This window comes from Xenia sp. Carnegie-2017, unplaced genomic scaffold (genome assembly GCF_021976095.1).
Source record: "Xenia sp. Carnegie-2017 unplaced genomic scaffold, XeniaSp_v1 HiC_scaffold_14, whole genome shotgun sequence".
NCBI lineage: Eukaryota > Metazoa > Cnidaria > Anthozoa > Malacalcyonacea > Xeniidae > Xenia > Xenia sp. Carnegie-2017.
Window position 1 is genome coordinate 9,170,005 of NW_025813447.1, and position 12,134 is coordinate 9,182,138.

The 12,134-nt window shown below is 35.9% G+C and overlaps 2 protein-coding genes across 2 annotated transcripts; one reads left to right on the forward strand and one right to left on the reverse strand.

Moving 5' to 3' along the window:
- The first annotated feature begins 4,114 nt into the window (after positions 1-4,114).
- Positions 4,115-5,921, forward strand: LOC124434485. The gene is made up of 5 exons (XM_046984383.1): positions 4,115-4,247; positions 4,455-4,586; positions 4,748-4,837; positions 5,270-5,371; positions 5,636-5,921. Exons 1-5 carry the CDS (start codon positions 4,178-4,180, stop codon positions 5,707-5,709), a joined length of 468 nt encoding a protein of 155 aa, XP_046840339.1. The 5' UTR covers positions 4,115-4,177; the 3' UTR covers positions 5,710-5,921.
- A 1,596-nt stretch (positions 5,922-7,517) lies between these two features.
- On the reverse strand, positions 7,518-12,109 carry LOC124434690 (TRAF-type zinc finger domain-containing protein 1-like). The gene is made up of 8 exons (XM_046984582.1): positions 11,826-12,109; positions 11,524-11,659; positions 11,398-11,454; positions 10,219-10,834; positions 9,719-9,813; positions 9,426-9,573; positions 9,287-9,360; positions 7,518-8,741 (listed from the first exon to the last, which is right to left on the reverse strand). The coding sequence occupies exons 1-8, from the start codon at positions 11,870-11,872 to the stop codon at positions 7,698-7,700; spliced, it is 2,217 nt and encodes a 738-aa protein (XP_046840538.1). The 5' UTR covers positions 11,873-12,109; the 3' UTR covers positions 7,518-7,697.
- Between the last annotated feature and the right edge of the window lie 25 nt (positions 12,110-12,134).

The window sequence follows — 12,134 nt, forward strand, 5'->3', positions numbered from 1 at the left end:
ATTTCGTAAAATTGTCATGAATTAAAGATATTTCTATTGCAAACCATCACCAACTTCTCGCCATCTTGTAAGCAGAAAATATTGTTGCAAACAGACCTTACGCAAGAGGCACAGCAAGAAACATAGAACTTGTCATTTATAAACACTAGTAAAAAGGGGACACATTATTTCTATTCCAAAACGTTAAATACGTAGAAAATGGCCGTCCGATGACACAATTAATGAAACAAGATGTGTAAAGGGACAATGACAGACTTGAGGGACAATGACAGAGGTTAATCGATTGGTAATTTCCAAGGCTTGTTGAAGCGACATGAGGTTTTCTTATAATCAGGGGCGGATCTAGGATTTTTCAAACATCAGTCATAAAACGTCGAAGGCGCTCCGCACCTGTGGGGGTCTGAGGCATTCTCCCCTGAGAAATTTTGAATTTCAGAGCCTTGAAAATGCCATTTTCAGCGTTTTAGAGCAATACAAAATGTATTTGTGGGCATCGTTTTTGCGTAAAAACAACACATTTTGCTTACGTTTTTTTCAAAAAAAAATGAAGTGAACAATACTTGAATGTTTTGCCAAATATTTAGGCTCATTATCATGCCAAATATATGGCTCATTAGCATGTCTAGGAACGTAAAATTTATTTTACAATAATGCTATTCAAAAACAGATATAGTCTTTAAAAATTTCTACCAAGTTGTCAGGCATAGACCCCCCTAGAGACACCCATTCAAACCTCTATGTAATGAGTTTAGTTAAGTTAGAAATTTGGTACTACAAGTGACAGTTCATAGATATAGAAAAGCTCAGACTTCAAACAATGCAAGTTTATTGTAACCCTTTACCCATCTCCACATCAGTGCCAGCAAATTCACCTTTTGAGAAAAAACTCAAAATCTTTTTTCTGCCAAAGGTTAAGCAAAAATTATCAGAGTGAAAATTTGCAGTTAAGGACAGCTTAATGCCATAAATGTTTATTAGGCATTTCACTAGACTATTATCTCCTCTAAGTATATGCAAGGTGTGCTATATAGCAATCACTAGTAGCATTGTATTTGCAAATACAAACAGAATGTAACCAACATGTCTTTAATTATATAATTACATGAATGTTAAAATTGGTTCATGTGTGTCATGCTTACTGGTTATGATAAATATCTTTTCATATGATCAAAGCTTGTTTAAATGTAAATCAGAAATAATTTAGTTTAGAAATTATAATGATCATCAGAAAAATTACCTAGTGATCATGAAAAATACTTTGCTGTTTTGCGAAATTTCAAAGTTTATCTGCATACATAGAAAGACATTTTTACTTTATAGAAAATGCTTTTCATACATCAATAGCCCTTTGGAATTTATGGCAAACAATCTGGTATGAGCCGTAGATTAACACACCTTTACATCTCTACATGAGGTGTTCAGTTAGAAAAGGGGACAATATGTGACATGGGACAACATTCCATGTATGTGAAATACAGGTTTAATACCATTCCAGTCAAATTGTCAAAATAAAAAGCTTCATGGATCAGAAGACTCAAAATCACAGGTTATAGTAAACAGCTTCTCATGTAATCAATGTTAGTTTTCTCAAATCTTAAACAATATGTAGTATAACTGTCCAATGATTGAATGATCAATGATCATAAACTGAAAACCCCAAACATTTGTTTATGATAAAGTAAATAATAGTATGGCGCCTTATGGCTACAGATTTTATGTCCATTGAAATATATTGGCAGGAATGTAGGATTTCGCTGCCATATAACGGCCACGATTCCCAAGCACTAAAGAAATCATAGCTAAAGTCCTTCGTCAACAACAATTTTAGAAGCATCGATCTGCTTACCATACGCCATATTGACATAAATCGCATCACACTCGCATAAATTGACTTTGATATATTACATTCATGCATACACTTCAATTGTCCTTTACTTACGATTTTGGATGTAAATTTCTGCTGATAAAACTCAAAACAATGTTGGCTTTCTTTTGAACATCAATGACTGAAATGTCGCTCATGAGATCGTCTTTGCCAAGCATTTAAAATTTATCCATAAATTTTCACCCTCTTGAAAAATTCACATTTTGGACAGCAGCATTCATGTCAATATGAATTTGTAAAAGATTTCCATAAATTCCATCTGATTGTAGTTTAGTTTCTATCATGGTTATAAAAATTACTATAAAACGATCAAACATTCAATTCAGACAGTGAGCTTGACTATGCTAGTTCAGTTGGCTATCAGTCGAAATCCGTCAAACCAATCACAATAAAGCAAAAATTCAAATGAACCAATTGTAAGATAGCAATTGGACTCCCTTATACGTCCGGCCACCCTTATTATCAGTCGAGACCATTCCAGACTGTCCTCTGATCTGGCTATTGACCAATAAAATAAGCGTTTTTGACGTTCATAGACTCCTTTATCCGTCGAACCAGTCAAGCCACCTCGCTTATCAGTCGGTTATTCCAGGTCAATTAAAATTCAACTGATCTGGTTACCAACGAGATATTCATTGGATTAGTCATTAGTTTTCAATAATAAATAGTGCGGGATTTTTATCACGAAGTAAATGCGATAAGAAAATAAGAATAATTAATGGCTTTTTAATTAATATGAATAGGTAATTTTTGAATTTCAAACATCAGTCGCGCGACGGATTTGACATACTCTAGATCCGCCCCTGCTTATAATCTCGTTTTCATTATTCGTAATTTAATTCTTATATTGTATACATGTGTTCCTATGTAAGCAAAGGGAAAAAGCGAGCTCAATCATTTTTTGATAGTTCTACCCAAGAGGAGTGAAACAAATTAAAGTTAAATCTTCTATAATATACTCATTTGAGAAAATACACTGTATTAGTGAGCTGAAAAAACCTGCAAGTACGCAATCAATAAAGGAGTTGCCAAATTTTTGCGCAATGAGTTATGAGGCCTATAGAGTTTGACGTAAATCTTACAACTTTCCCGCGACTTCCTGTAGGATAGAATAAAGGCTATTTACCACTCTTGTTACGTGTGTCCAGCTATTAGCGTCAAATACTAATCAATATCGCAGGCAATCAGCACTTCAGTTACGTGTGATTTTCAACAAATTTGAATGAGAAAAATTGCATGAAATCATGAAAAAAGGATTGCAAGCCATTTACGACTAAATTCTCTCATGTCTCAATAGAACCATCGATGTGCGGTTGCATATTATTCATGAACAAATGAAATGCAACAGTTCATTTATACAGTTCAACAGAATAAATATAATTAGAAATGCAATAAAAGCACTTTTCATCAGTAAGATTATTTCATAAGTTAATCATTTTGACTTGAGACCGAGTTGCCTTATGAAAAAAATACTACATTATCTAATCATTACAAACATGCAGTAGTGCACATATTCTGAAAATTCGGGTCGTCATTGTTTCTACAAAACAACTAAAGCACTATTTTTAGGTTGTAATCAACATGCTGAGTTTTAGAAAAAAATGTCACTCGCCTACGTCGGCTACTGTCCTGGCATCAGTAACGTAGTGGAGGAGGATGGGGGGCTTCTATAACATATTTGGTGTGGAAATAATATGTTAAATGATGCCATGACTGCAAACCTAACTTTCCCATTGATTCTTGTTAGCATTTTCCACCGCTTTTTACAAGTAATCAATAAAACATGGCGGCCTTCTAACCGTCTGAGGTCTTTACCTCTAAACAAACACTACTTAACGAGCATCTTATTAATAGCAATGATTTAATGTTCTTTTATACAAGACCACAAATATGGTTGATGTACCAAGCAGGCATTATGCGCATCTAACAAATATTGTACATATTAAAAAGTCGTCGAAGTTTTTGCTAATGTCTCATTCTTTTTGTTAAATAAAGCCTTTTTAAAAAACGAAAATAGTCAAGCACTTCCTACAACAATCGTATTTGACGAATAATGAGAAGCGAATGACCTAAACTATGTAATTGTGACGAGTTTAATCACGCAAAGGTAAATGTTTCGCGTAATTATTGACTTCCAATGACATCACCGACATGCGTTTGTTGCATAAAACAAATAGTATAAATAGGTTGCCTGCCATGAAGCAACAGGACATATATATCACAACTGATAGCAACGAAAGGAGTAACAACGAAAAAACAAGAACTTAGAATAACTGCTCTCTGATTGCAAAAATGAAGAAAAACTTTGCCTTTCAATTGTTTGTTTTTGTGGCAACTATCAGCATTGCTTATGGATATCCATGTACGTATCAAGAAATATTTCCTGAGTCTTTATTGCAGTTAAAGCTTTTTTGTATATTTCAGCTGCTTGAATGCATGCAGAACACTTTGCCAAATCATTTTGTTTTTGACTAACATTGAAGTTTTATTCATTGCTGTTAATGGCAGCATTCATTTCTTGCTGTTTCTGTAAAATGTATGATCATCATGCACTTATATTCCATTCTAGTTAGTCGCAAGTTGCAACTGACAATTTCTCAAACAGAGCAAGCGTGTAAAAAAGATCTGGAAGAGTGTACCGCGGGTGACCTGTGCTGTGGTTTTACGCATCGCTGTGATTTTCTTTACCCAACAGATAAAAGTAAGTTTAATGCTTCAGTTAAGTGAATGATCTTAGCGGAATAAATACACTAAAAATGCTTTCAATGATCACCACCGACAAAACTTGATCTATTGCCGTTGACAACTTTTTTCTCCCTACAATTACCGGCTTCACAAAGATTACAAATACTCTTATTACAGTTACACGCTGCATAGCTCCGCAAACTTGTGTGGTGGAAAATGGAATCTGTGGATCTGGTGATTATTGTTGCAAAGGTTTAGAATGTCGAGGTCAGTATTTGGAATTTGAAATTGTTAAGGACATTGCAACTATGTCATAAACCATGCGATAAACAATGCCAACGAATTGACATAATCTATGCAACGACTTACTTCATATTAAAAGAGCATGCGTCGATGTGCAGTACTTGTTTTTTCAAATGAAAATATGAGACAACACACGCAAATGAAAGATAAGTTTCATTTCTCAAAAAAATAATATTTGGCCCATCAAATTATTAAAAGAAAAAGTCAACGCACAGAGACATGGTTTGAACGTTAAATTGAGGAGTAAGGAGTTTCTATTCATATAATCAATTGTGACCGTATACACCAACTCAAATTAACATTTTAACATGACGTACTTTCCAACGTAATTAACTAAGAGGAAATTGTATCCAGAAAACTGTCAACTAATGTCGATGGGTTGACTTTAAACTTCAGAACCACAAGAAGATCAAGTTAAGTGCAAGAACAAAGGTTTCTTTTGTTACAAGCCGGAAGTTAGAAAAAAATGTCCGCTGACCTGCAGCTTAAGTGGAAAAGGTGAGCACTTGACATGCTTTGTCAAACTATTCTAAACGTTGATGTTATGCCAGTTATATCTAATTAAAAAACAACAATAATAGTTATGAAAAACTTTCGAAACGTGTTAACGGTTTCATCAAGTGATTAGCTGACAGATTTCTTTACATTTTCAAAAGAAAAATCAGACGAGTACAATTGAATATAGGGATATTTACACCCCAGTCCCCACTCTCCAATGTAGTGATATCCCTGGCAATCAACATCAGTTTCTTTCTTATATAGCAAATTACAGATGTCAACGAAGCTTAAATCAAACATCCGTTCAACAACAGCAAACGGGAGCTATAATGGCTTAACAATCGACGACAGCCCTTAAGTGATACCCTCGCTCTATTCAAAAACGCTGCTCAAAAACGAGTGTTTTTCATTACTAAGCATGTTGTGGGACAATGATTGAGGAAACTTTATTTATACCAAAATGAACAAAATTGAAAATATTTAACTGTAAGTCTGTAATTCTGTAAAGGAAGTACAAATATATTCAATAAAACAAGATTTAATAAACGTACTATGAAAATTATTTAAAACTGTTATCATGGTGTGATGAAGACGTTATGTATAGTTTCACAGGCTGGACCAGTGTACAGTACATTGACCAGAGCTGAACTACATAGACAATAGCTCGAACGACTTATACACGAAGATGATAGCTGTACCGTATATCAGGAATTCACCCTGGTTGTTGAGGGAAGAGTTCTCTAGTTTGGATTACATTTCGATGGCTACTTTTTTGCCTTACCATATCAGACATTTTCGTTGAATTATGTTGCTTTTTATTATGATTGATAGATTTTCGAAAGTGCGCTGCGTTATAAACGCTAATCGCAATTTCTTTGGTTTGATTGTTTGGCACATCAATGTTTTGTAAAACCACCTCATCTACAAGGCTAGGAAGGCATGCCACTCTTACAATACAAGTTTTTGAAATTTCGGTCCTGAAATGGGTATCTTGCTGCTTAAAATAAGCTATTTATTTTTTTTGTATGATTGAATCGGTTTTCAATGATCTTTGGTCACTGCTGTATTTAGCATATCTACACGAATTCATGTATTCAGATAAAGCCCTATCTTGCAGGGCTTATCTGGACACAGCCCTTAACAATCGTTTCAACTTGGATATCGCGCTTTAAACCTGTACCTAATTTACGTTCATATTTCACTCACGTTTGAATTACACTCATATTCTCAAGTACCCCCAACGAAGTGTTTCACAAGATACCGCCTCGTTACATGCGGTATCTAACGTCAATTGACTGAATCGCGGATTTCGTGCTCTTGACCAATCCAAAAAGCAAACTTCTTACCGATTAGAAGCTCCATCGTATTTAACAGCCCCGTGAAGATCGTCTAGCAACTTTGAACTCTAGAATTTGTTTTCTACATCTACAGGGAATGGTTTAGCTTTCATGGAGACGCCGTGCAAAAAAATTTGAATTTTAATTATAGCCGAATATCAAATACCTCTGGGATTTTTCACTCATTCTACTCGTACACTAATGGCATATCTTTATTGTTGGTGAATGCACCTTTTCTGTTTATAATTATTATAATTAATTTTGATACACACAAAGTTCTGCACGTATAGTCAAATTATTCCTTTGGGAAAGCCTCTTCAATCTTACATATAAAAGGTTACCTCGGCATTAAACACCAAACAGAATATCTAATGTTAATAAATGCCTCACCAATACCATCACCATCCAATATGTTGGATCGAACAAAATCGCATGGTGTCAGACAAAAAATGTATTTGTCTTGTTTGAACAGGCCCCTAAAATAATCTCCAATCTGCCAGCCTGCTAAATTAGGGTTATTGGACTTAGAAACTATGATTGATTAAATTATTATTGGTGAACAGACTTCAAAAACAATCCAAAGACTTGGCGAGGATCTTCACCTTCCGGACAACTGCAGTACATAAACATATACAGGAAAAGAATCAAAGTCAATTTCTGGCGTTAAAGCACGAATCATCTTGCACACTAAACCTTACAACAAATATTCACGCAATTTTTATCTAAGTTAAACACCTACGACTGTTACATGCCACAACTAAAACGGCAAAAAACAAAAAATTTGGCGAATGTAAACAAAAATGCAAACCTTTGTTTGTATATACGATTTATGGTCTTTGAAATCAACAATATTATTCAAAAAAAGTGAAAATTTATGCTAAAATGAATTTTGTCAGTCAAACTTATACTAAAAAAATACTTAACATAAAGGAATAATCCATACACATTAAATCTATTTTATTCTAAATTTAAAACTAAATCTATTCGAGTCAGTTGCTGCTTGGCGGATGCATTCGATGCTGTTGCTTGGTCGAACCATCTCTTCCCGAGTTAAAACGCGGTCTATTATTTTGTCGTCGACCACGATGTAATGAACCACCTCGAGCTGAGAAACGAGGCCTTGGATTTCGTGTTTCTAGCAATTGGCCGTTCAAGTCGACGTTGCAGGGACGATTTTGAGGTTGAACATAGGTAGGCGAAAAAGGTTGTCTTGAACGCTCGTTGTATCTCATGCTCATAAAAGGAGCACCACCTCTTGTGAAGCTCTGTCTACGCGAAAAGCGAAAGCTTTGTGACTGAGTTGCTGTTATATGCTGGAATGTACCAGAAACTGATGAGTTGCCAGCGGTAATAGTTTGGCCATGCAACGAGTGTAAGCTTCGTGTGCGAGTCGCTGCCCCATGTAAGGATGATGTATTGTTAACTGATGAATCGCCAAAGGTAAAACTTTGGCCAAAAGACTTCGAATGAAAACGACGATCAACGTGCGAATCAGAAAATGAGCTATTTTGCGGAAATTCCGATGTATAAAGACTCGTGTTCTCTCGACTCTCACCGCCTAAAACATTTACTTCTCGAAATCTTTGGGGGAAGTTATTTACCTTCGAAATCGGTTTGCTCGGAGATTGTTTCATATGCCGCCGAAACGGCGCTTTTGACTCGCTTTCCGTCGTGGGCTTTTCATGCTGATCAGAGTTGGTGAAAGATGAAGTTTTAACCAAACCATTTGTGGGTAGGGGTGACCTTTGGGAGTGAAAGTTTGCTGCAAGCATTCGCTTCTGCGGTTTTCTTTGTTTACCAGGTGCTGTGGAACTAGACGTCGTCTTTTCCTCTTGATTTTCATTCTTTGGGGCTGAACGCAGAAGCTCAGAAGCGTCCAAGGCTTGAGATTCTCGAGATCGAGCATTATCGTGGGATACAAGAGTCCGCCCAGTTGCAGGAGGTCTTTGAGCATCGAGCAATGTGTGATTTATGGATAGAACCGGGTTAGCATGCGGATATCTTTGAACGTTTGGGTTTTCTGGGCAGGTAACCTAAATACACAAAAGATGAAAGCCATTTCACAGAGAATGTAAAAGGTTTTCAACAACAACAACTAAGCAGTTTCAAAAGAAAGTAGTATTCCTAATTACGAAACAATTTATGATGAACACGCGCTTCAAATTCGCAATATAGTATCCATTTTGTTTTTTTGCCATATTTAATCATCCATTCACTATTGTGATCAGCAAAAGAACTACCAAAGGGTCACTGTAATAAACCTACTCACGACCATTCTTTCTCACATATGTCAACACTCTGCACTTGCTAAAATGCCGGCTGATCTGAGCTAATCAACTAACGCGACAAAGTACATGACAAAATGATTAATAAACGTCAAGAAATAACTAACTTCAATCCGATTGCCTGTTGATGACTTTGCAATAGCCTATGCGATGTCATAATTATGTTCGACAGCAAATATTTAGTCTATAAAGGTCGGTTGCAATCATTACACAACACCAGCTTAGAGATGCACACAAGATCATCAAACGCATGTTTTGGTGAATAAAGTATCTTTCAAAGTTCCATCACCAACCTGATGCATGGCAAGATGAGCCAAAACAATTGACTCTGAGCAAAATTCACAAGGAGCGAAGTTTTCGTCGAGTCCTACGAAAAATTACTTCCGAATCATTTCAACACGAGAATCAATTGACTACACCATAAACACAAACCTGGACTAGTCTGTTCAAAAAAATGATCAGAGTTCTCTTGCAGTTCACCGTGTGCCGATGTGCTGTATTGAAAAGGTTCGAGCGACAATCGCTTCAATTTCGGTGGTGATGGAGGTCGAGGTGTTTCAGAAACCAGGTCACACATTGGCTAAGAACGAAGCAAACATTTGGTGTGGTAAGTTTTCATTAGATTATCAAATTTCCCGTCGTGCAACATGGTGGAAAGCATCTGTTACATTTTGAAATTGCAAATGTAATTTTTTTCTATAATGACTAACATTAACACAACTTACCTGATGTAAAATCAAGGAATCTGCTGGGAACAATTCGTGACAAAATTCACAGGGCAACATCGTGTCGTCTGTTAGATCAGGACGTACTGGATTTTCTTGTTTAACAAACAATAGAAAGTGAATGGTTTGAACTCAGAAGTAACGCGATAGGTTAGTGAAGCTTGATCGTTCAGTTAAGTACAGTCTTGGGGACTGTTGGGCTTGATGTTAACTGGCGTTTCGAATTTTATTTTTCACTTGATTACAAAGATGATTACAGCTAAGGATGTCGAAATGCCAATCAACAACAAAACACCAACAATCCTTCTCAGGAGCGTATTGATCTGAACGAACAACAGCATCGAAAAACATACATACTTAGGGGAAAAAAGATGATCAAGTTTAATGAAAATATCTATCACGGAAGAGTTTATCGAAAACGCACTCTCAGTAAATTCACTAAAACTGCGAGATCCAAGAGAAAAGTAAATAAAAAGATTAACGAATAAGTCAACAATTACCATCGCTGTCAGAATCTGAGCTAGAGAATCCACACCTTTCGACTTGATAATCACTATACCTATTCCAGGCATCTTCAGTTTTCGTGCTATGCGCTTCACTAGCCATACTGTATGTGGTATCATGCAAAGATCTATTTCCTTGGTTTGACGAAGCCTCGGGGCGAAATACGGGTGATCTATTTGCACGAGTTCTCTCTTCAATCGTACTTTTCATTTGGTTGGAACTTTCAAAATCGCTAACGAGTTCTTCGCCATTGGCGGAAGAAAAATACGGATTATCGTACGTATTATTTGAATATGTTGCACTTTCTAAAAAACGTGGATGAGGTTGAAATCCAGATGAAAAATATGGACTGTAAATTGTATCGTCGAAAACTCGTTCTGGTGATTTTGATCTTTCAGCGATGTTTCTCTTAACGCTACCATTGATTAGTGGCGGGTGTTTGCAGCCTGATAATGCATGTTGCTCCAAGTCTTTAACTAGAATTCTTCTTTTGCAAATTTCACATTCCTCTGTTCGGCTACCGCAAGCTTCCTGATGCTCTTCAATCTCCAGAGCGAGAAGAGAAATCTCGCAGTATTTACAGTTAACTTTGCGTTTCTTACATCGTGAAATCTGCAGTAGTACATGAAACATGAGCACTTTCATTTCCACCAGAATCACATTTTGAAAAATGGATTAAGAGATGCCTATTTCGCATGCTAATGCAGGGCATACAAGAAACATCCACAGAAACATCCTTCCAAATATAGTCAATGAAATTTTGTTTCTGAAAATGAAGCATTGCTGTTTTTTTCATAGCAATACCTTGCAAATCATAAGTTCCTGCAGACTTTGGTGCATGCAATAGAAATTGTTTTTAAAACCAAGTTTCGATAACACATATTGGAAACATAGTGTACAGGTAGTGTATGGACAAGCATAAGAGTGCAAGCTTTTTCATCAATACAAAAATTGATGAAAATAACAACTTTGTACTACGAGAATGTGAGCACTTTAATGAAGATCTTGGGTCACATAATGGCAATCTTTACATTATGTAATGTATTTTAGTTAAAAAGCATTTGGTCGATCAAAATTTGAGTAATATTTGACAACAATCCTTTAACAACATAACGGATAAAACTATTCATATATTATTGTTGTCATCTATGTTTCAAGATTCAAGCATGACAAACCTTATGCTGATCAAGATCCATTTTCTCCACACTCTCTTGGCACACATCACATTGAACCTACAAAACCAATTTCTTTAGTTCAATAAATATTTAGGGCATCATCAAAGCATAAGCATGCAATGATACCTTCACATGGTTCTCCTCAATATGCTCCTCAAGATCATTCTTGTTCACCGAGTCTCCACAATGCGGACAAGGTACTAGGAAACGCTTGCAATGAATGGAATGCATTTCAAAATTTTGGACGGGAACATCTTGTTTGCTGCAAAACAATACAATGTATCTGTTATCATGTATCAGACATGTGATGGGGTCAGCCATTTTGGAAGGCGTTTAACGTATTTCTCGTTAATCTGATTGAAATCATGGGGCCATTCTTGGCTGATATTTACTGTTTTAGCAATTGGTATCAATGAAACAGCACTTACCAACTGGGACAGAGCTTTGTCTTGATTTCCCCATCTTCATTTGCCATTACAACATAAATTCGTTTGCCCAAAATACCGTTTGATGAAATAAAATGAGTAAAATCCTTTTCAGTCACTGAAATTCAGTGAAATTTCAAAAGACGATTCTTCAAATACAGACGATTTTAGACGTCCAGTTAAGATAGAATTAGAACATATAACAATGCCGCATAAAAACAGTAGATTAAGAATGCTGAGTAATAACGAAATTACCCTATCGACTAGAAATGTCGTCATTATTCAAAAATATTTTGTATACTTTGATTGTTT